At 38.9% G+C, this 25,509-nt stretch overlaps 1 protein-coding gene and 1 long non-coding RNA gene across 2 annotated transcripts in view; one reads left to right on the forward strand and one right to left on the reverse strand.

Moving 5' to 3' along the window:
* Positions 1–25,509, forward strand: part of MYH15 (myosin heavy chain 15) — a 149,456-nt gene that overhangs the window by 66,248 nt on the left and 57,699 nt on the right. Inside the window, exons 23-28 of the mRNA XM_077884155.1 lie at positions 3,590–3,832; positions 4,891–5,067; positions 6,718–6,863; positions 9,821–9,911; positions 11,901–12,290; positions 20,842–20,968. Coding sequence (XP_077740281.1) covers positions 3,590–3,832; positions 4,891–5,067; positions 6,718–6,863; positions 9,821–9,911; positions 11,901–12,290; positions 20,842–20,968 — 1,174 coding nt within the window. The remainder of the gene's footprint in view (positions 1–3,589; positions 3,833–4,890; positions 5,068–6,717; positions 6,864–9,820; positions 9,912–11,900; positions 12,291–20,841; positions 20,969–25,509) is intronic.
* Positions 1,061–17,147, reverse strand: LOC144305374 (uncharacterized). The gene is made up of 4 exons (XR_013372399.1): positions 16,498–17,147; positions 15,173–15,289; positions 4,947–4,995; positions 1,061–1,307 (listed from the first exon to the last, which is right to left on the reverse strand). It is a non-coding gene; the product is annotated as an uncharacterized LOC144305374 (long non-coding RNA).

The following is a 25,509-nucleotide window of genomic DNA, read 5'->3' on the forward strand; positions in this document are numbered from 1 at the left end:
ATTAAAAAATAAAAAATAAAGATGCCTAGACCCCACTGTCAGGTATTTTGATTAAGCAAGCCCTGAATGGGTTCAAAGAATCTATATGGGTGATTCTGATACCCAGTTAGGATTGAGAACCATTGTCTTAAACAAACATCATGTTGCTTCCCTGATGAATAAGTTTCAGATCCTATAATATGTGCATTATAGACTCCAGACCCTTGGTGTTGGCATCTGAGCCTCTGTCTCCAATCTGATGCCAGTGTGCCATTACTCCCTTTCACATTCCTCCTCTCTAACCACCAGGACTGCTGTTATCCCCAAACATCTCAAAGGCAGCGATGAGATTTTACCCTCTGATTTTATATTTTCCACCCCACTTAGCACAGTGCTAAGTTAAAAAATACTGGGTTCCAATACAATTATATGCAATTTATAATACAATTTATGCAATACAATTATAAAACACCTTTTTCCTGCTTTTTGAACTTACAGAAAGCAGAGAAAATTTAATAATTTTAGACTTACCGAGTTATTCTTTTATTTTGGGGCTATACTATTCATGTGTTCCAAGAGGCCATATTTTGCAGGGGAATTTCACCCAAACCCATATTTCTGATATGTATTTAACATAACAGTGGTTCTAGAATTTTAGTGTATTTCAGCCTCACCTGAGATACTTGTTAGAAATACAAATTCTTGGGCCCCACTCTAAACCTACTTTCAATTCATACTGTGAAAATCCCTGTTCATAGTATCATGTTTTGTGCAGCTTGGGGGAGAGGCCTCCCAGTTGTCATCATTCTCCCTGTCAACAGAGAGAGTGGTCAGTGCTACCTAAGCTGGTATGGAAGATAGAAATGGACCCACCTCATGCAGGAGGTAGTAGGTAAAAGCCTGGAATACATGATAAAGGATCAGTATGGGAAGCATGGGAAATGCATGGAAGCCAGTTCCTGAGCAAACCTAGGAAAGCTGAGAGAGGTTCAAATTGTAACTGAGATTTTTAAAGTTGACAAAGCCATGATATGTTTTATTATTATTTGTTTTTAAGGAACACAGCTGAACACAGTAGGGATCAAATAAACAAAGATTCTTTTAAAACCATCACTTAAAATACTGCAGAACTGAGTGAACCCATTCCAATTAATGTTATGAGTACATGAGAATAACTGCCATCAGGGAGAGGATGTTCCTACTGTTAACCTGCCACACCATTGCTCAGCTGGCCCCCAAGTCCTGCTGTCATGTTTAATGAAGGGATCAATGATGGTCGATTGGATTGTCTTCTTCATTCAGTGATGGTGACAGGTCCAGTACACATGCTGAATGGAATAGAGCAAATAAGCATTCTATTTGTCAACCTGGTGTGAACTAAGATCAAATGTTCCCATTATTTCCCAAACATTGAAAGCTACTCTGATCTGCATAGATGCTTCCTGCTTTGACATTTTTGTTTGTTTTGAATTTATCCCTTTTCTTTTGGTCCTCAGTGATGTTGGAGATTTACTATTCTATGCCTTCCCCATCTGTGCCTCTTTGAGCCCCATTTGTTGGGCAGATGGCCATTCTCAACAGTTAGCCAGAAATCAATGGCCTAGAATTTTGCCTTATTCTTCTCTTTTTTCCTCAAATTTTTATTTAAATTCTAGTTAAGATATAGTGTAATAGTGGTTTCAGAATAGAATTGAGGGTGCCTGGGTGGCTCAGTGGGCTAAATGTTATGATCCCAGGGTCCTGGGATTGAGTCCCATGTTGGGCTCCCTGCTCAGGGGAGAGTCTGCTTCTTCCTCCCTCTCTGCCCCCTCCCCCTCTGCCTCCTACTCTTTCTCTCTCAAATAAATAAATAAAATCCTTTTTTTTAAAGGGTAGAATTGATTCATTACTTACGTATAACACCCAGTGCTCATCACAAATACTCTCCTTAATACCCATCACCCATTTAGCCCATTCCCCACCCACCACCCCTCTAGCAGCCTTTCAATTTGTTCTCTCTAGTTAAGAGTCTCTTATGGTTTGTTTCTCTTTTTTTCTTTCCCCTATGTTCATCTGTTCTATTTCCTAAATTCTACATATGAAATCATATGGTATTTGTCTTTCTCTGACTGACTTATTTCACTTAGCATTATGCTCTCTAGCTCCACCCACGTTATTGCAAATAGCAAAATTTCTTTTGATGGCTGAGTAATATTCCATTATATACACCATATCTTCTTTATCCAATCATCAGTTGATGGACATTTGGGCTCTTTCCATAATTTGGCTATTGTTGATAAATCTATAAACATCAGAGTATAGGTGCTCCTTTGAATCCGTATTTTTGTATCCTTTGGGTAAATACTTAGTATTGCAATTGCTGGATCATAGGCTAGTTCTATTTCTAACTTTTTGGGGAACCTCCATTCTGTTTTCCTGAGTGACTACCCCAATTTACATTTCAAACAACTGAAGCCAGGCAAATAGATAGTTAATAAATTACTGAGCGTGCCTGGCTGGTTTAGTAAGTTGAGCAGCCAGCTCTTGATTTCAACTCAAGTCACAATCTCAGGGTCCTGGGATTGAGCCCTGTATCTGGCTCCATGCTCAATAGGGAGTCTGAGAATTATTTCTCTCTCCCTCTCTGCCCCTCCCCCCACTTCCACATTCTCTCTCAAATAAATAAAATATTAAAAAAATAAATCGAGTGGCATATTGCAAAGAATGGATGATAAGGTCTAGAGATGGAAGATGGAGCTAGATGTGAAGTTATGTTGCAAGGAGACCTACTGTAATTAAGAACTTGCTTACAAGGAAGGGGTTTTATTTAGCCTCGAACAGAGACAAATTAGAGGGGTTCAAAGTTATAAAGCATGTTTGTAGCAAAAAGGCAATTGACCCTTTCATTTTTTACTTGACCCATAACACAGGAACAATGGGTCACTCACTGGAGAATTAGAGGCAGTATTTTTGAAAGGATAAAAACAAAGACTGTTTTATACTCGGTGTATAACTTGTGGAATTTACCACTGACAGAATCATTGAGGAAAAGATTTTCTTTGGAAATAATAGTAAAATCTAGTTAGTAACCTGCAAGTAAAATTCATGAATTCTAAATTTCAACCTACAAATAAAAAAATATACAACTCTACTTGTTGGAAGATACATATATAAAACAAGTGCATCAGGGCACTTACAATAATATAAATATTCTAGTATCTGAGGGAACACTGCTTTCTTAAAAGACTGTATTCTGAACAGATATCAACCTCAAACTCTATGCCCATGTGGATGCTTCCAGACGCTGTGAATTAAGCAGTATGCCACTGATTTTTGGAGGCATGTTAGCTCCTTTAGGCCACCAGGATTCTATTAAGTGCTTTAGAAGAGGTAATCTAATCTACTGAATGGCCCGAAAGATCAAAAGCACCTCCAAGCACAAGCTACTCCTCCACTTCTCAACAATAGGATCAGGGAACTGGGAATATTATTTCACCTGCTGAGGGAAGGCAGGTGAAAGTACTGGTCACAGGGCAGGCAATTATCTCTTTGCTATGCGTTAAGCAGCATTTTCGCCTAGCTGATAAATTATTTCCAGCTGTTGGCAACAATTTTCTCCTCATCATGGCAGGAGCAAGAGACCCTGGCAAATGTTGAAGAGCAGTGTGAGTCACTGATTAAATCCAAGATCCAGCTGGAGGCCAGAGTCAAGGTGCTGTCTGCGCGAGTGGAGGAAGAAGAGGAGATAAATTCCGAGCTGACGGCCAGGGGGCGGAAGCTCGAAGATGAATGTTCCGAGTTGAAGAAAGAAATCGATGACCTGGAAACAATATTGGTGAAGTCACAGAAGGAGAAGTGTGCTACGGAGCACAAGGTACTTTCCTCGATAATGTTAGGGGGGCCTGGACGCCCCAGTCCCACTCCCCATCAGGTTCCAGTATCAGACTTGTTCAGCCTAAATGAATGAACACGGTGGCTCGCAGCTTTACAGCAGGCCCAATCGGAACCACCATGAAACGAAGGGTCGGATGACCTGTGTGCTGTCCCAATTCAAATTTCCAATTCGAACTTATGGGACCGCACTTAATTTTCCAAATGAAACATCTTCACTTGTTTCAGTCTTATTACATCTGAAATCTAGTGGAAAGACCAGAAGAGTTTCATTGGGCCTCTGAGTATCCTTGTCTGGAAGGAGAGTGATCGTGATGCAGTTTACTGAAAGGTGATTTGGGATGTGTCTGAACCTCTAGCTCTGTGATTAATTTGAAGTTCGACCTTGAGGATGTCATGTTAATTCCAGTTAAGGGTTTTGACATTCCGTTCATTTCATTTGAGGATTTTAACTTGCGCATCTGTGTATGAATTGAAACTAGCTGAGGAGTCCGTTTCCGACCTCTGATGAACAACTGGTCTCTGGAATGACACTGTAATTTTGGCAGATTAAATAGCAACTCTTGTGCCGTTGGTTCCCTTTCATAAAAGCGTGTGGGCCTGATAGAGCCAGCTTCCATTTTTGCATATTTTAACAGCTGGAACTCTTCTTTCATTGCCACTCTCAGGATTTGAGACATGACAAGATTGCTATGTGCCCCCTGAGTACTCAGAAAACTACCATTAGTGGTGTTCTTGTTATATAACAATACAACACACTGAAAACTGGCCATCAAATGAGCTATCCTGATACCTGCTTAACCAGAATACCCCATTCCTTAACACACATACTGTGTGTGTGTGTGAGTGTGTGTGTGTGTGTGTAAGAAAAAGTGAATTTAGAGTTTTTAACAGGAGATTGGGAATTTGGCTAACTTTGGTTCTTTATGACCTTGGATATCTCTTGAGACTGTACCAGAAAAGACACAAGATGGCCCTTAGCATGATGCCCACCCTCCCAGTAGAAACTCTAATGCTACTGTCACTGTCGTCATCCCACAGGTCAAGAACCTGACGGAGGAAGTGGAGTCTCTAAATGAGGATATCAGCAAACTTACCAGAGCAGCCAAGGTCATGCAGGAGGCCCATCAGCAAACACTGGATGACCTGCACATAGAGGAGGAGAAACTCAGCAGCCTGAGCAAAGCCAAGTTGAAGTTGGAACAGCAAGTAGATGAGGTAGGTAGCGCTGTGTCTGGCTAGTGAGCCATCTGCATCTATCCAAACCTCTGATTTCTACTTAATTTATCTTGACAATTTGGGGAAAACTTAGTAGCATGGCTTGTATCTTTGGATACTATTTGGAAACAGAGGTTTATCTGTTTCTCGATGTACACAGAAGCACTCCAGTACATGAGAAGCCCCTGCGTGTAATCAGTTTTTAAATAGAACCTCCATACAACCCTGGGCAGTGGGGGAAGAGCATCGAGAGGAGTCATAAAGGGTTACCCCTGCAGGTGACTGACTGTCTCCTGTAGCCCCTGCAGAACCTGGTGTTTTGCCCTACAGACAAGCTGGTTCTCTACTTGACACTAGTGTTGAGAGATGAGTTGAAAGGCCCTGTTGTGTCTCCGGTGCTGTGCTGAGGCTTATTTATAATGGAAAGATATGTAAATCACAAGCTGTGACTTGGAAAAATACTTGGCAGATTCTAAAGGTGGTGTCCCTGTTCTGCTCCAAACACCCTGGGAAATAAAGATGTTTTAAACCACCCTTTGTGGTAGCTTCCTCATTCTTCCTTCCCTCCTCAGCTGGTAGAGCATATGCATTCGCTCTCGAAGTTGCAAAAGCTTAGCCTTTATAAAATCCTGACAAGGGTGGTCTGGCTTTTTTACTTAAACTATTTGCTGCTTTTTCCTCATGCCTTTCTATCAGTTGTCTCAATTCTCTTCCTATTTCCATGGATTGTGTGTCTCACAAAGCCTCAGTCTGAGGATTTACTCTGTGCGCACGCTCGCTCTTTCGCTCTCTCACAAACACACACTCGGTCTCTCCTGGAGTTCATCTGCTCTCAGGTTTTTACATACTCTTTCTAGAAATCTTCCCTCCTCATCCTCCTATTTGAATTTCCTGTATTTTGCTGGTTACAGAAAATAGCTTCTCTTGCTGAAAAGTAAACATATCAATATATCAGTGAACAAACAGCCATATTGTATGTGTTCTCTAGCCTCCTGCTAAACCAACCTCAGTATTGTTGACCACACTAATCCAGAAAACACTGGGACATTCCAACCACCCTGGTGGGGAGCCAGGGTATGACATCATGATATGGATGAGAAGAGGGTACCAAGGTGGTGAAGGAGATAGGGAAGTCATGCCATGTGAGATGTGTACGAAAGGGCCTGTGAAATCAGCTGCCTCATATTCATAGATGATTGCGTGGAGACAGATTTGCTTGGTGTTGCTCCAGGGAACAGAGCTTAGACTCATGGGAAGAATTTACAGAGAATATTTTGGCTTCTTAGGAGGAAGCACTCCTGAGTAAATGGACTTATCCACCCATGAAATGAGCTGCTGTTTGAAGAAGTAGGCTTCCCAGCAGTGAGAAACCATCAAACAAGGGCTCACTGGCTATTTATTAGTGGCTCCTTCTTTAGGACAGAGCTCATACTGCGTGATCTCCAAAGTTGTCCTTCATCGCCGTAATTTCTAGATTTTTGTTGTCTTATCGATGCACACAATATTTATTTTAAAGCATCTACATCACTGGGCAACATTTACGTAATCTGTGCATTTTTCTTTTTCCCAGAAGGTAAGTGTTAATGAACACATCTAGCAAAGTATACACTTCACCAATGTATTTGGCTAAATAATACCTCTTTTTGTCAGCTTGAGGGTGCCCTTGAGCGGGAGAGAAAAGCAAGAATGAACTGTGAGAGGGAAAGGAGCAAACTGGAGGGCGATTTTGAGCTGCACCGCAAGAGCATGGAGCACCTGGAGAGCAGCCAGCTGCAGCTGGCAGGAAAGCTGAGCGAGTAAGCCACCTTGCTGTTGACCTGACATTCGGGAAGACCTTAGATTGGAAGGAACAGCTCTTCATTCATTTATCCTTGTGACTCCAGGGCCAGATGTCTTAAGACCTGAAGGGGAAGATAACAAGCCTAGGAAATGATTTTTTTTTTTTTTGCTGGACTTTATTATATGGTTGTAAAAAAGAGTCAGTGCATAATCTAGAAGATGATGAGTGAGAAGGTATCTGACTAGCAGATGGGAAAGAAAAGTGTAAGGCATATGAGATGTAAATTATTGAAATTTGAGGCTACAAGTCCAAAATACAAGTCCAAAAATAAAAATGGCTTACTTCTTTTACTCATGATGAGTGCAATGGCATAAAAAGTAAAAATAAAACAAAAATATAAAGCAAAAATAAATAAAAACAAAACAAAACAATCTCTAATATAAAGTTCAACATAAGCCTCTGATCACTTTTAAAAAGTTGGCCAGATTTAACTTCATTGTTATTTGTGTAGCTTTTTCTATCAAGTAATTTACCCTAAAAAATACTAAATTTTAAAATTTAAAGCAAAACATAACAATCAAAATGAGTGGAGCTTTCAGCTCCCTTGGATTCAGGGCAAGACAGCCCCTCAGTCTAGTTTCATTAGTGAAATGGACTTTCTCCTCTTGTCTCTTGTCATCCCCTGCTGAGCTAGACTTAATTCTAACCATTAGGGATTTTCAAGTTATTGGGAATAGATCAAATAAGAGCGGGAGGCAGCGAGGCCCAAGAGTGAGGTAAGGTCAGGGTAAAGCTAGGAGCACATCCATCACTGGAGCCACAAGGAGAAGGGAGTCAAGTGAGCAGCTATGAGCTCCTGGTCTTTCTGTCTGTGTGCATGAGTTGCCATGATACATGCTCATGTTCAGGCTTGATTAATATTCTAAGAAGTTACTGGACTTGATAGGTGTTTGGAAAAAGAAGAAATAAGTAATCCCATAAATGTATGGAATGGTGAAACCATGATAGAGGATGCTCAGGGGAGCATTCAATTTTAAGATGATGTTTCAGTTCAGCAAAGTGAAAATGATGTTCCATGTCCTTGTAGGCCGTAAGTCAAAGAGCTCTGGCATTTTAGAAATCTGTGTTTTCAGAAAGGTACAACTTTAAAACTTTTCCTCTAAATGGACTTATGACCTATGTATATATAAGAACTTAATACATGATAAAGGTATTACGTATTTCATTGAAAGCATTTCAAATCAGTGATGACTGGATAGAGAGTACTTAATAAATGATGCTGAGGTTATTAGCTATTCATTTTCTGAGATGCGAGGTAGAAATTTAACTTTCACTAGTCACATGCACAAAATCCAGTTGCATTAAAGAATTAAGTGTAAAAACAAGGCTATAAACCATTAGAAAATGAAGCATAATTCACAATCCCTAAGATATAGAAGCAACTTAAATGTCCTTTGATGGATAAATGGATACAGAAGATGTGGTGTATACATATAGTGGAATATTATTCAGCCTTTAAAAAGAAGGAAACCCTGCCATATGTGACGCCATAGATGAACCTGGAGGATACAATGCTAAGTGAAATAGGAGTCATAGAAAAACAAATACTTCATGATTTGTTTATATGAGGCATCGAAAATAGTCAAACTTATAGAAACAGATTAGAATGGTGATTGCTAGGGGCTGGAGGGAGTGGAAAATAGGGATATTATTTAATGGGTAGACAGTTTCAGTTATGCAAGATGACTGAGTTCTAGAAATCTGTACGGCATTGTGCCTATAGTTAGCATTACCGTATTATGCACTTAAATATTTGTTAAGAGGGTAGGTCTCATGTTGAATGTTCTTACCACAATAAACACAACAAAACTCATTGGAAGACAATATAGGTGATAAGTCTTAGGAAAATGGCAGGTTAAGTTTTCTTGACTAAGTGTCAAAAGCCAGAGACCGGAAAAGAATATTTTGATACGTTTAATGATATAAAATATTTAAACATTTAAGTGGCAAATGCCAGCATAAGTAAAATCAGAACAAGTGATATAAGATGCGAGAAATATTTGCAGCAGACGTCAGAAAATAAATAAGTATACTAACAGGAAATCTATAGTTCAATAATTATATGAACAACCTAGCAGACCAATGATTAAAGACACCACCAAGTAGATTATTTGGTTTATGGACCATTTTTAAATCCTCATAGTTGACAAGATGCTGCCTTACTGTTAAACAAAGACATTAAAAAGAAAAACATTTTAACTTCTCTAAGGCTAGGAAAAATTTAGAAGTATGCTAATATTAAGTGTAAATGAGGAAGAAGAATCTCAAACTGCTATTGGAGGGCAAAGGGCAGGGTTATATATTTTTAAGCATGCACTTACACTTGCCCCAGAGATTCCCTGCTCAGTATCCACTCTAAGGAAACGCTCACATGTGTACAAGGGGGCATGGACAGTGTTTATATGAACAGTGTTATTTATAGAAGGAAAATATTGGGGAAAACTTAAGTTCTTACTAATAGGGAAATGGATAAATAAATTACAGCATGCCTAAGTCATGGAGTAGTATGTCATAGTTAATTTTTAAATGAAATAATTTATGTGTGGGCCAACATGGGAACACCCCTAAAGTGTCATTGGGCTAAAAATAAGTTATAGAACTATAAATACAGATGCCACATTATGCCTTTCACAGTAAAGAAAGTGAAACTATTTCTACCAATATATAAACACAAACGTATGTCAATACTTAGAAAAATGTCTGGAAGGATTCACACCAAATTGCTACTGGTGTTTACCTGTAGGGAAGGAACAAAGATTGGGTGTTATTGCTGAGAAGATTCCAGATAGAAATATAATAGTTGAATTTTTACAATGAGAATGAATTCATGTGCCATTACTATAATTTTAAAAATATTTAAGCCAAACGTTATCAATCTCAACAATTCCATTTAATACATTTTTCCCCTCACAGGAAAGAACTAGAAATGAATCAGATGAATTCGAAGGTGGAGAAGGAGAGAAGCCTGGTGGCTCAGCTTCAGAACATGGTTAAAGAGCTTCAGGTGATTGTTTATTCAAATACCTGTGGGTAGCTGTATATAGATTCATGGGGGATAACAAACGCTTTGCCAGGGGATCCAGACCCTTAGCCAACTATGGATAGAGGCAGAAGAGAGCAGTGGTTAAGAAGGTAAAGTGTGGCATTCCCCAGATAATGTGATTCAGGAAAATTACTTTTTCAACTTCGGCTTTCTTATCATAATAACAACATAGATAATTTGTTGAATATTTGCAGTGAACCAAACATTGTGCTGAAAGCCTCGGTTATTTATTTTTTTGGTTATTAATCTTCCTGACAACTTTGAGCTAATATTATTAAATGCAACGGAACATTTAAGTGGTAAGCATAGAGCCTGATCCATGGTAAGCGTTCAGTGTTAGCAATTTAATTTTTTATAATGATTAGTTTTTGTGATTAACAGGCAATTCTATTTCTGTGCCGAAAATCTGTTTTATATCTACTTGTAGTCTCAAAACATTATTTGATAATGGGAAGCTATTTATAAGTTTTAGATCATGTGGCTGTTTTATACTATTTGACCATGTTCTAGAGTAACATAAATATGTACGGATACACACACACACACACACATATCCAACTCCCTACGTATGCTGTATGCATATACATCTGTATGATAGATGTTTTTCCTTTGGAGCTAAAAATTTATCTCAGTAATGTAGCCATTACTCAAAATAATTTTGAGCCTCTTTCTGATAATTATTTTCTGAGACATTTTGAACCAAATAAGAAAGCCAGTCTCACTGATTTATAGGCATGATTTCAAACACAATATTAATCTCCAAGTGATTATCTATCATATTCACCAGGCTTGTCTTCAAATGATACTTGACTTTATCCAAAATAAAAAGACTCAGAAGTTTCAATTTATCCAAGAGACGAATACTCTTCCCTTGATGATTTTTAAAAAATGCTCTGAAGATTATTTCTGAAGAAACACTTCAGAAATGTTTGGTTTAATGATAGTATTGTTTGGGATAAAGGTATTGGATCCCAAAATAACTAGTGGGAAGGGAATCGTGTTTACTTGGATGTAGAAGTCATACATTTTTTAGCGCCTTTTCTGTCACAACTCATCTACAGATCTGATAGCCTACGTATTGGCATGATCTAGAAATCCACATTTTCTCATTTCAAGGAAAGGAAAACACATTCTAAAATAGATTCTATCCTTTTCTACCCCTATCCTAACCTACGCCTAATTATACGAGGTGATAGTTAATGAATATCAGTGGCTTCCCTGAACCACAGTGACGCTATCGAGATTTGTAGAGCCATTTGCCCTTACGCTAAAAGGGTTTTGGGCTCTGAGAGTTCTTATCACTAATTTTCTTTATGTAATAATTTTGCCTCTAATGGTATCAGATTACCATTCACGGTAGCAGCCCGCATTCCTCCACCGATTTTAATTTGTTACTTCAGATCTCCTGGTAACTTGAAGTCACCTGCTAACTAAGAAGCTAAATCACCAAGTTTGTCAGAATTATGTGTAAAATTACACTGGTGCTGTTTCTTGTGAGTGAGTTGCTTGGACTCAGAGATATTCATTCTATCCATCAGATATTTTTGCGCAAGTTCACAATAATTGAGATTGGTCAGCTAATTCTAGAAGAGTAAATATTGCATATAAAATTCATCGTGTTAGTTTTTATTAACTTGCTTTAAATTTTTTTCTTGTTATATGAAAAATGTTTCCTATTGCTTTGGAAAGTGCTCTTTACTGTACTTTCCCGTCCATGTATAGAATTTAATGAAGATGCTCATCACCAAGTACTGGAAGATTGGGGCAACTGCACATTTGAATTCTGGTCTTTGTACTGGTTTGAGGAAAACCACTTAATTTCTGTGTATTCTATCTTCTTTGTAAAATGACTTTTCTTAGTGTTGAGAAATGTACAGAAATTCAGTAAACTCTTCAATATAAAATATGCTACAAGTGCTTAGTAAAAGTCAAAATTATTTATTGTTGCAGGTACAGATACAAGGTTTAAAGAGGGAACTGGAAGTTGAAAGGACCACTCGAGCCAAGGTGGAGAGGGAGAGAGCTAACCTCACTCAAGAACTGGAAAACTTGAACGAGAGACTGGAGGAGGCAGGAGACACCAGTTTGGCTCAGCTGGACATAACTAAGAAACAGGAAACAAAATTCCAGAAGCTTCGCCGAGACATGGAAAATGCTACATTGCACTTCGAGACAACTTCGGCCTCTTTGAAGAAGAGACATGCAGACAGCCTGGCTGAACTCCAGGGCCGACTTGAAAATTTACAACAGGTCAAGCAGAAATTAGAAAAAGACAAGAATGACTTGCAGCTAGAAGTGGATGACCTCCTGACCAATGTTGAACAGATGACCAGAGCTAAGGTAAACATCCCCAGGTCCACCTTATGGACTTCAGAACATGAAAGTAAGTAGGAAAGGGAAAGAAAAAGAAAAATAAACAAGATTGGTGACTTGAGGTATTTGCTAACGGAGGCTATAGTTCTTTAGATAGACTAGACCAGGCTTAATCTCGGTTGACATTGTTAAGGTCACATGGCTATTACCTGAATGTAGCCTGACAGGAGCCTCAGGTTTTATTGGAGTTCCAGTCCATATGTCTTGCGGGTCTTTCTGGTGATGACATAAATAGGTAGGCTGAAAAGTGAAGCCACTAGTTATGAGTTGTGTGTCTCTCTTGAAGAATGGCTTTGAGTTGGGAGCATTCCTTGGGGGTGGCTCAGACACTCTTGTGTTTGTCTCAGTGAATGGTGGACACAAAGAGCTTTGCTAAGAGGAGAGACCTCCTCCCACCTCCATCTTCTCTGGCATTTCTTTGACCAGCCAGCACTTAGAAGGAAGTTTCACCACATGTTCTTTCTTCACTGAGCCCTTTAATCCATATAGTATAAGCTCTTACATCAAATGCCTGTATCATCGGATCATAGGTAATGGCCATCCTACCTTCTGGTATTTGAGAGAAGGCTTCCTTTAAGTTAGTCAGAACAAATACAAGTATAAAATATTTTATTGAGCTTTGCTTTATTGTGCTTCACAGATATTGTGGTTTTTTACAATTGAAGGCTTGTGGCAACCCTAAGTGGAGCAAGTCTATTAGTGCCATTTATCTAACAGCATTTTCTCATTCCATGTCATGGTTTGGTAATTAATTTCAGACTTTTTCGTTATGATTATATTTATTGTGATCTGTGATCAGTGATCTTTGATGTTACTATTGTAATTGTTTGGGGGCACCAAGAACCATGTCCATATAAGATGGCAGACTTAATCAATTAATATGTGTGTTCTGATTGCTCCACCGACTGGCCGTTCTCCTCTCCCTCCCTCTCCTTAGGCCTCTCTATTCCCTGAGACACAGCAATATTGAAAGTAGGCCAGTTAATAACCTTACAATGCCTTCTAAGTGTTCAAGTGAAAGGAAGAGTTGTACATCTCTCACTTTAAATCAAAAGCTAGAAATGATTAAGCTTAGTGAGGAAGGCATGTTGGAAGCCAAGACAGGCTGACAGCTAGCTAGGCCTCTTGTGCCAAATGGTTAGCCAACTTGTGAATGCAAAGGAAAAATACTTGAAGGAAATTAAAAGTGCTACTCCAGTGAGCACATGAATTATAAGCAAGTGAAATAGCCTTATTGCTGATATGGCAAAAGTTTTAGTGGTCTGGATAGGAGATCAAACCAGCTACAGCATTCGCTTAAGCTAAAACCTAATCCAGAGCAAAGGCCTAACTCTCCACTTCTATAAAGGCTGAGAGGCGTGAGGAAGCTACAGGACATGTTTGAAGCTAGCAGAGGTTCATTCAGGAGGTTTAAAGAAGGAAGCTGTCTCTGTAATATTTCGAGGTGAAGCGGCAAGTGCTGATGGAGAAATTGCAACAAGGTTTCCAGAAGATCTAGCTTATAATTCATGGAAGTGACTACTCTAAACAAAGAAACTCAATGTAGACCCAAACAGTCTTCTATTGAAAGAAGATGTCATCTAGAACTTTCATAGCTAGAGAGAAAAAGGCAATGCCCAGCTTCAAAGGCAGGCTAACTCTCTTGTTAGGGCCTAAAGTTGAAGCCAATGCTCATTTGCCATTCCGAAAACCCTTGGACCCTTAAGAATGGTGCTAAATCTACTTTGCCTGTGCTGTAGAAATTAAAAAAGCCTGAATGACAACACATATTTGAAGCCCACTGTTGAGACCTACTGCTTGGAAAAGAAGATTCCTTTCAAAATACTACCACTCATTGACAATGCACCTGGTCACTAAAGAGTCCTAATGAAGATGTAAAACAAGATTCATGTTGTCTTCATACCTAACACAACAGCCATTCTGCAGCCTGTGTATCAAGGACACATTTTGACTCTCAAGTCTTAGGATTTAAGAAATACATTTTTTTAAGTCTATAGCTGCCACAGATCCATCAGTGATTCTGATGGATCTGGACAAAGTAAATTGAAAATCTTCTAAAAAGCATTCACCATTCCAGATTAAGAATATTCTACATAAGAACATTCATGATTCATAGGAAGAGGTCAAAATATCAACATTAATAGGAGTTTCAAAGAAGTTGGTTCCAATCCTTCCGGATAACTTTAAGAGGTTCAAGACTCCACTGAAGGAAGTAAACTGAAGATGTGGAAATAGCAAGAGAACTAGAATTAGAAGTGGAGCCTGAAGATGGGACTGAATGATTGCAATCTCATGATACAACTTTAACGGATAAGGAGTTGCTTCCTATAAATGAGCAAAGGAAGTGGTTTCTGGAGACAGAGTCTACTCCTAATAAAGATGCTTTGAAGATTGTTGAAATGACAACACAGGTTTACAGTATTACATAAAGCTAATTAAAAGCACTAGCAGCATTTGAGAGGATTGACTCCAATTTTGAAGGAAGGTCTACTGTGGGTAAAATGCTATCTGACAGCATCACACGATACACAGAAACCACTTATGAAAGGAAGAGTCAATTGATGTGTCAAAACTCATTGTCTTATTTTAAGACATGGCCACAGCCACTCCAACCTTCAGCAACCACCACCCTGATCAGTCAGCAGCCATCAACGTTGAGCGAGATCTTCCACCAGCAAAAAGATTATGTGACTCAGTGAAAACTCAGACAATGATTAGCATTTTTTAGCAATCCAGCATTTTAAATTATGGCATACAGATTTTTTAGACATAATGCTATTGCACAATTAATAGACTACAATATAGTGTAAATATAACTTTTATGTATACTGGGAAACAAATTCACTGACTTGCTTCTTTGTGGTATGACCTTTATTGCAGTGGTCTGGAACAGACCCTGCAGTACCTCCGAGGTATGCCTGTAGCCAGCATCACATTCTCCTTGTGAGCAGAATTGGTACAGGTATCTGGAAAAGAGACAAACCAACAGTAAAGCTCAACCTGCATGTACCATAGCCAGAAAAAATTACAGCATTTCTTTAGAGAGATTGAGTGGCTCCTAAAATATTTAGCATTAATTCCCTTTAAAAACCATATTAAGTAGAAAGAAACACAACCACCCTGCTCTTCCTTCTATTTCTCTCCATCGTCCGTGCCAACCCACCCCCAATTATCTTAGAATATAAATCTCGTAAGGATTTAAGTCTTCTCTCCTCTGTCTCTTCTGTATTTTGCCTTTTATTGGGACTCATCTTTCTCTCAGCAATGAAAGCATTCCTTCTCCGTACCCTGTAGCCTTCAATTGCTTTCCTCAGCCCAAATGAGCCTCCAGAAGTCCTTACTCTTTATAATCTACTGTGCCTCTTGTTAATCTCAGGAATTCTTCTGTTTCTGCACATCTTAGTAGGAAGTCAGTCATAAAACTGTTGATAGGTTCACCATAAATCCATACTAATTAGATATGAATTTCATACTTTCCAATTTCCTCTAGAATTCCATCACTTCTCAGAAGTTCTTTATTCATCTAAATCACTTTCTGTTTTATTTTAAACAAAATCCTCCCTCAGATTCTAACCCTGACTTTCTAAATCCTTTTCAATAAATGGTAAGACCCAACTGATAAGATCAAGACCTTCTCTCTTCACCTTATATTTTTCTTATGCTCATCCATTTCTTTCTTTCTCATCCCAAAGAATAAAATATTTTTCCATGTAACCATTATTCACCCATTGCAAAAACAAATCAAAATAGGAAAGACTTTTCCTCAGATACCAGGAGGAGGAAAACAAAGTCTATCCATATCTGCCTCTGTCTCCTTGACCGAAGAGTAGTGCTCCATTTATCTATTGCTGTATAACAAATCATCCCCAAATCTTGTAGTTTAGAACAGCAATTTATTATCATCTCTCTTGGTTCTAGGGTTGACAGACTTAGCTCAGATGAGAGTTGAGACTGGAGTCATCTGAACGTTTGTTCATTCCCATGTCTGGTTCCTGGGCTGGGACAACTAACTAGAATGACTGGGGCCTAGGCATAAATCTGTCATGTGGCTAGTTTCCTCACAGCATGGCAACCATGGGGGACTTGGGCTTCTTAACGAGGTAATTTAGGCACAAGAGCAAGTACTATAAAAGACCAAGACAGAGCTGCAACAATTCTAGTGAGGCAGACTTACCATGCAGTGGAGTGATTTACAGGGTAGGGAATCTGCACAAGGTGTGAATACCAGAGAGTGTGGTTCATGGAGGGTTCATCTTTCGAGGCTAAGTCCAGCAGATGTGTACACCTCACTACCTCCTCGCTCCTGTAACCCCTGCAGTGTCTTTTATTTCCCCTGCTTTTCTTAAGAGTATTCTCTTAGGTTGTTCTTTCAAAATCAGTAATGTCTTCTTTTCCTCAAATTAGCGTGTCTAAAACCAAACTCATCACCTTCTTCTGAATCTCGTGTTTCTTCTGGACATTTCCGTCACAGGCACCCTGTTTCTTCCTATCACCCAGGCTATAAGCCTATAGCTAATTATTTATTTCCGCTCTTGTTCTTTGCTTTCCAGTCAATTCTCGTAGCAGGCCAATTCTTCACCGTCTTACAATTTCCTATGCTATTCCCACAAATAGGTAGGACTTTCATTACCTTTTAACTGGATTATTAAAGTGGTTTCCTAGATTATCTTTCTCACCTTGAGTTTTTCTTTTTTTCAATTTATCCTATATAGTATCTATATGAATATTTCTAGACAAGCTTTATAGAATCACATCCCTGCTTAACAGTGAACTTCAAACTGCTGCTTTTCAAGGTACACCATGACCTGTGATCTGAATCAGCCTGCTCGGCCAATTTTAGATTCTATTACTTTGTTTCATGGACGTTCTATTTCAGCCAAGTTAGAATGTTTGCCTTCCACCAAATATCCTTTGCCCACCAATATGCCTTTTCCAAACTAAGCCTTCTCCTGGAATGCTCAAGTTCAACCTTCCATATTAAAACTTTATCTGTTTCAGAAGTACTGTAGCACTTTTGGGATCCCTCTGGGATTACTGCATTATATAGTCTTTTAACTCTACTTAAATAGAAAGCGTCTCTAAGGCAGAAACCAGGTCTTATTTTACTCTCACTACATGATATGCGTAACTTGCGTCTTCAAGTATTAGCATTAACTTTTACGTATGTCTCTTGGGAATTCTGTGGCTCAGGGGCTAAATGACTACTCAAGGTCACACAGTCATGGTAGAGACGAGCCTCGACTCCCAATTCTGTTTATGTTGGTGGGTGGCCGCATTCTGCTGCTGCCTTAAATATTTCTTGGTGGGATAAATTGATTCTGTTCACTCTCATAGGCATATACATTATGCTAAAATTTTTCTTGAATTGTTTATTTCATCTTTTCCTGAATTATAATGCCAGGAATGCCAATACTCAGTGGTACAGTGGAAGCTGAAGCATTTTTAAAGAGTATATTATGCTGACAGAGAAGCCCAGGGAAATTTAGAAGTTATAGGCAATCTCACAATTATCTTGATTATTTTGAATTCCCATTGGTTCCTGCATTTCTGAGAGATGGCATTTTTAGGCAGCATTTTAAGAATCAGCTTTAAGATGAATGTACATTATTCCATTAACCTCTTCTTTCCTGGTATGAAAATTTAGTGCCTGTCCTTATGCTTAAATTTGAAGTTCTTTTGAAGGTACAACCCATTTGAATGGTACATCCCTGTGTAGGTTACCCTTAGAAAAACAATTGCAATGTCTTTTGTGGATCCTGCTTACAAAAATATATTGTAAATTGAAAATGATCTGCCAATGGTTAACATTGCCTAGGAATACCTACCATTTGAAGCTATGCCTAAGAGCAAGTCTCTTTTCTGTCTGCCCAGGTGGTTGCCTATTCTGCCGATATGCAGAACCCCAGCTGGGCTTTACTACACACAAGTCTCTTAAAACCTGGGGGTTCTCTGGCTCCTTTGCTTGCTGTTTCCACACACCATTGACTAAGTTGTCTTATAGAGCTCTGTGTTCTTTCACCGCCAGCAAACAGGTGCATAGCATAGAATATTCTGGGCCATAAACATAAGTGCCATTTCTCACACCTGGATGTGTTCCTCCTGTCCCAGTTAATGGGTCATTTATTATTGGAGACAACATAAAATGAAGATGGTTCACACAGCAATCATATCTTTATCCGGTTTCCACCAGCACTCAGGATTCGTGACAGTAGGAGCCAACGAGGATGTCAATGTACTATTCCCTTTGTCATTCCTACTTCATATAACAGATACTTCAGAATCTAGTATTTAGCTTTTTTCCCCGTTGCCTCTGCACAGGCCATTATCAGTTCAAATCCCAATTCCAACACTCCCTGGCTGTGTGAATTTGAACAAGGTGTTTAGCCTCTCTGACTCTATTTTCTCATTTATAAAACAGAGTCAGTATGAACTCTTAAGGGATGTCTTGATGAAAAGAATGAGTGTGCCAACTTTGTCAAATTATTTTTAGGAGTGAGAGCAAACCTATTCAACATTTAAAATATAACTAGAACTTTCAGACCATCTAAAGATGGCTACATTCATCACTACTATGGCTTTTTTCTAGTAGCCAGTGGAGAGTGTGGATAATTGAGTGTGCCTGGCATTTGGCATCAGGGCTCTAACCTATATGATGTTGATGGCATTGTATGAGAAACTGGCCATCAGACCTCTACCAAGTTTGGTTACACAATCACCAACAAACCCGGGTGTGCTATGGAACATATTCGAGCTTGAACTATGTGATATTCCTCTTCAGCCTCTAAATGGGCATGAATCTGATTTGGCTCTTCACTTGTTTGCTGATCAGTGGATAATACCTTGACCAAGTTAAAAAGTAAATTTGGAGGCTGGGGCTTATAAGGAAAGTTTGAATATGACCTCTAAGTAAACTTTAGTGGGCATGTTAGCCAGTCTTTCACTAAAGCAATAATTTGATTGTCTTAGATGTTTATTAAGTACCTATTTTGTGTCAAGCACCGTATACTGCCTTGGGGTTATAAGAAGATGTAATCCAGTAGTTTTTCATGGAGAGTTTAGAATTGTAACTAGTGTAAGCTTGAAGAAAATAATCTTCAACACAGAGTTGGCTCTAGCTGGAGGTCTCCAAGGTTTTTGCTGATTCAGGAATTTCCCAGAGGACTAAACGTGGCATATTTTAAAGGCTCCTGGTCCTTGGCCATTGCTACATCATTCAAATTAGGTTGACATTCAGACCGTTAGGCTCACCACCAGATTTTATACACATCACCATTTTCTTGGAATGCCACTGATGTAGTCTTTTCTTTATTAATTCTTCCTTTTCCACAGCACTCATCATAGAAACAGATCTCATGGGACTATTGAATGGATTGAGATTTAATATATGTAAAGAGCAAAACAAACAGCTACCTATAGGACTATGCAACTATGGAACCATCAATGTTATTTCTGACCATATTAATAAGAAGGATGCAAATTACAGCTAGATAAAGGGGGATACAACAATTTTGCATCAGGCAGCTCTTTATCCTATTTAAGAATCTGGTTTTTTTAAAGATTTTATTCATTTATTCATGAGAGACACACAGAGGCAGAGACACAGGCAGAGGGTCCTCACGAGGAGCCTCATACGGGACTCAATCCCAGGACCCCAGGATCACACCCTGAGCCAAAGGCAGATGCTCAACCACTGAGCCACCCAGGTGTCCCCTGTTTAAGAATCTTGAGTCTCAATGTCACTAGCATTAGTTTCCAGAATGTGGCAGAAATCTTATGGTTAGATTGGTTACTTAGGTAGAAATACAAAGGCCGAACGGCATATCCTTTTCTCTAAGCACAAACAGCCCATTCTGAGAAATTGGAGTTTTGAAATGAAGTGTTAACCCAAGAGGGTTACCTCGAGCCTGCAGCCTTAGTGACCCAGAGGATGTAGTTGCCTTGACAGTTCAAATGTCCATTATTAAGCTCAGGTCTATCTACTTTCTCCTATACTGTTTGGTCAGCCCTTTGGATTTCCCTTCTTCTTCCCCTGTTCCTCCCTCCTCTGAACGTCACCAGTTGTTTATTGAGCTTCTTGAATGTGCTCGACACTATTCTAGGCACTGAGGGGTTATCCATGATCAAACAGCATCTCTACTTTCATGAAACCTATTCTAGTGAGAGAAAAAAATGGTTAAATATATAATATAATGTCAGGAAGTGATTATGTACTTCATCAGTATTTGGCATGTTCCTTTCTTCAGAAGAACAAAGAATTCTGGAGTGTCCCAATACCCAGAGAGTTGGGTTCCTATATGACACCTATAGCCTAAGAAGTTTGGGCCCCTTAAAGGCCCAGAACTTGAATTTATAGTGTTTGCTGAAATTAGAAGATACAGTTTCCAAAATGTTAGCTGTGGTCTTTCAGAGCAGAGGAGAGCACAAGGGTCCCAGGAGCCACACCTCCCTTTCTTATGCAGCTAATTAATTCATCATGGACTCTATGACCCCTGTCCAACCCTTCATTCTCAACTCATAGGCTAACTCTGAGAAGCTCTGTAGTCTGTATGAAGAGCGCCTGAATGAAGCAAATGGAAAACTAGATGAAGTGACTCAGTTGGCAAATGACCTGAAAGCACAGAAGACAAAGTTATGGAGTGAGAATGGTAAGTGAATGTGCTGCTTCGCTGTGAGTGAGTCTCAGTCCCAGCAGCCTGGTGGAGGGACAACTGAGATGATCAATCAGTCACTGAAACTGAGTGAGCATTTAGAGATTCTAGGGGAGGAATGGAGCCTCTGATTTAACCTTGTCCGCAGATATGCTCTGGTCTAGTGAGGGTTACCTCTGTGCTGCTTTGGGAGCTCTGCCCAGCTCTCCTTCAGGAAGGAGAAACGCAATATGCAGTTGGATGAAGCAACTGTCAAGATCAAAGGATGGCAGGGCTGTCCACACAGCCTGTAAGACATGGCTTTTTATAATGTCGACCTCATTGAAACAGGCATTTTTTTCTAATTTTCAATAATAAACCCATACTTTTTTTTTACACTTAGTAAAAGCCATTGTCTGTACAGTGGCCTACAAAGGCCACGTAATTGGGTCCCTCATTATCTCTCTGACCTCTTCTACTACTTTCCCCTTCTCTCATTCTGCCTTGACTATGTTTTTAACACACCAGGCACACTTGCATCCTAGGGTCTTGCCCTAGCTTTTTCCTCTGCCTGGAATACTCTAATAATTCTCCAGAGACTTGGAGATGAGGGTTAATCAAACAGATATCTGGGGGAGGTCAGTGTAGGCCTTGTTGAGAAGGCGACATTTGACTGTTCTCAACCCATTTTCTCTCTTTGCTCCTTTTTTTAATAGTATTTAATACCTTCAAACAAACTACATACTTGAAATGATAAATGTGCTTATTTTTCTATCTCCATCTGCAAGAATGTAAGCTTCATGTAAGCTTTGTTCATCGATGTATGTCCATCATCTAGAACAATGCCTGTCACTTTTTGGTGCTGCACAAACATTTGATAAATAAAAAGTAGAAAAATGTCCCATGGTTATTCTCTGCTATCAGCTTCTATTGATAGGGGGAGGGTTTTGGTGTGTTTTGTGGGTTATTTTTCCCCCAGTCTTTTACATTGTGACAATTTAGTTGAGTATTTTCTTTTTCAATTTGTCATAAGTTTGTAGTTTTTTTGTTTTGTTTTGTTTTTGTTTTTTGTATCTTGCAGATTTAGTCGTTTGTAATGGTTGCTTCTAATCCATCAAGTAGAGGAACTATAGTTTACTTAACCTTGTCTTGTAACTTGTCTTGTTTCTCTGCTATGAAAAGTATGTGGCTAGATGTTTCTCTGTAATTAGAATTATTTTTAGGAATATATTTCCAGAGACCAAATTCTGGGATCAATGAAAATAAACAATATTCTTGATGCCCAGATGCACACACTTTAAAAAGAGAATAAAGACCACTTGGACTATATCACATTCTTCTGCTAATGGGTACCTGTTTCTAGATGCTATATCTTGAATTAAAGCTAAATTAAAATAGGCTGCAAAACTATAAACCTAGAAACCCAGAAGAAAGTAGTTTTGGTTCTAGCAGAGACACTGAATGGGACCCTGTAGTGGGGGAAGGGTGTATAACACTTGGCCTTGTTACAAAGCCCCCAATTTGACCTCTGCCATTTAGGATGTGGTCTGTGGACTCCGCAGTCCAGTGATAAGACTGAAGAATACCCTTATATTGGGTCCTGAATGATGTGCTGTACAAAATTGTGATAGGCACTGCCTACCTCCCCCTAGTTATTGGCATTAATTTTCCACTCACTTTTTTGATGAGGAAATTAGTGGGTAAGTGAGTGAAGTGAAAGTGGGTGTGAGGTGATAATTCTGCTCAGGATAGAGGACCTTTTCTTCCTTTAATTCTTATTTTTACCTTTTGGCTTTGTGTGAATTAAAATTTAAGTATATACCTATCCAAACCTCCCCTCACCTCACTGGGTCTATGCTCCAGATTTTTTGCTGCTTTTTTGCCACTACCACTAGTCTCATGCCCTGCCCTATCAAACATATCACACTCTGCTTTCAAAGCCGACCAGTGGTAGACGTGATCAATTAAGCCATGTTAAACGAGTACTTGTTCTGTAAGATACGTGATATGTCAGTCTCAACCCCCTAGTGGACTGGCATTTCTTCAGACTCCTTTTCAATATGATGTTGTCACTCAGAGATTTTCAGTTTGGTCCACAGAGCGCTGGTGATCATCAGGACCCTTCTAGGGGGCCTAGGTTAAAGTGATTGCTTTCTAAGTTCTTTTGCGATTTATATTGATGCTGCAAAAGCAGTGATGATTAAAACTTCTAGAACCTCATCATGCATCAAGGTAGTGGCACCACACTGTACTAGTAATCATATTCACTGATATGCACTCAGAGTTTGAAGAAAAAAAGGTCAGTTTTTTTTTCAAGTAAAAATGTCCTTAATGAAGCAGTAAAAATTAATTGTATTACATCTTCACCCCAAATATGTATCTTTTTAATATTCTTTTTTTTTCTTTTTAATATTCTCTAGGACAAAACAAGAAGTATACATAAAACACTTCTATGTTTTTATGAAGTTTAAAAATTTTAATTCCAGTGTTATATTAGTTTCAGGTGTACGATATAGTGATTGAACGATTCCATACATTTCTCAGTGCTCATCACAATAGTGTGCTCTTAATCCCCTTCACCTAATTTGCCCACCCCCACCCACCTCCCCTCTGAAGTGTGATGTGTGATTAAGTCCTGAGCTGAGCCAGCAGGTTTTCTCAGGGAGCATCCTATATACTTAAAAAGACAATTGACAAACAATGTTTATTCTGACTCAGGTATTTGGCAGATATTTTCTCAAAAGTGAACAAAGTGAGCCTGTCGCTTCAAGGAAAACAACTGACATTATTTGTTGCCAATAATAAAACTGGAGCTTTTCAGCAAAAATCAGATTTTGGAAAATGTGTACATGCCATCATGAGCCTGATGCTCTCAATTCTTGAAGACTTTTCTGATGAGATCAGTAGTGGACGTTAACAAACATGCTTTTTTAAATATTATATAATGGAAAGTGTCAACATTTTGGAAGATCTGTATAATTCAGTGAACACTTATTTTTCAAATCACCACTGCATGATGTTATACAGTCATGTGTGGGTGAAAGATCCATTCAAAGTTTAAGATAGGCTCAGGGATTTTAATGGAACAGAGGAACATATTGCAACTAATCCTTGACAAATGTCTATTTGCTGAATTTTGTTGTAGTATTAAGTAACGGTCACAATTATCTGAGAAGACTATGAAAATAAATCTCCCTTTTCCAGCGTTATCTGTGACAGGCTAGATTTTCTTCACATACTTCAAAGAAACAGTGTATTACAATAGATTGCATTTGGAGGCAAACATGAAAATCTAGCTTTTAGTAAGCCAGAGATTTTTAAAAATGTACAATAATGTCATTTTTCTCATTAACTTTTTTGGAGTTTTGGAAAATAGTTTTTCCTCTTAAAATTATTTATGTAAACATGTTAACACACCAAGATTTTTATTATCATTTGAAAATGAATTAATACAAATTTTAAATTTCCCTTTTAATTTCAAATACTCTATTCAAAATAAAACCCATGTAAACAAAATCTCTTTGGGACCCCCAATAAATTTTAAGCATATAAAGTATTCCTGAGACCAAAACGTTTGAGATTTTCTGCTTTGGCCCAAACATAAGGAAGCATTATAATGCTAAGACTTTTAGGACTTATTTATAGCAAGAGATGTGGGGCTCATAAATATTGTGGCCTTTTAGTGTTGTGCTAATTAAAATACAGAAGCAACTGTTTCTGCCCAGGATTGGCTCAGCATTTGGTACCACTGCTAATAACAAAGACATTTCTGTCCTATCATCAGCAAGAGAGAGAGAGGGTAGACTGCAATATAATGGAATTCCCCCCATCAGGGTCACCTCCTCCACTATTTAATGACTATTTCTATTATTTATTTAGCAGTTAGTATACAAAACACATTCACATTAGTGAAAACACATTAGTCACAAAACATGGTCATTTAATTTCCATTAACAATTTTTTTAAGATTTTTATTTATTTTTTTAAGATTTTATTTATTCATGAGAGACAGAAAGAGAGGGGGGTGGGGTGGGGCAGAGACACAGGCAGAGGGAGAAGCAGGCTCCATGCAGGGAACCCGACGTGAGACTTGATCCTGGGTCTCCAGGATCACACCTTGGGCTGAAGGCAGCACTGAACCGCTGAGCCACCCAGGCTGCCCAGATATTTATTTATTTTAGAGAGAATGTCTGTGAGCAGGGGGGAGGCAGAGGGAGAAGAAGAAAGAAGAGAGAGAGAATCTAAAGCAGAGTCTGAGCACAGAGCCCAACACAGGGCTCAATCTCACAACCTTGAGATCATGACCTAAGCCAAAACCAAGAGTCAAATGCCTAATCGACTGAGCCACCCAGGCTCCCTGACAACTTTTTATTGTTATCCTCATTCTACAAAAGAGGCAAAGAAGTAGTGATTACCTAAAAATTATATAGCTGGAAATTGGTGGAGCCACATAAACAAGGGAGCATAGCATTAAAGACTGTGCTCTTCAGGGTTAAAAACTTAATTTGAATCTACCTCTACCAGTTTCTAGCTATGCATATTTATGTCTCAGTCATGCA

Source organism: Canis aureus, chromosome 35, assembly GCF_053574225.1.
Source record: "Canis aureus isolate CA01 chromosome 35, VMU_Caureus_v.1.0, whole genome shotgun sequence".
In the NCBI taxonomy this organism is placed as follows: domain Eukaryota; kingdom Metazoa; phylum Chordata; class Mammalia; order Carnivora; family Canidae; genus Canis; species Canis aureus.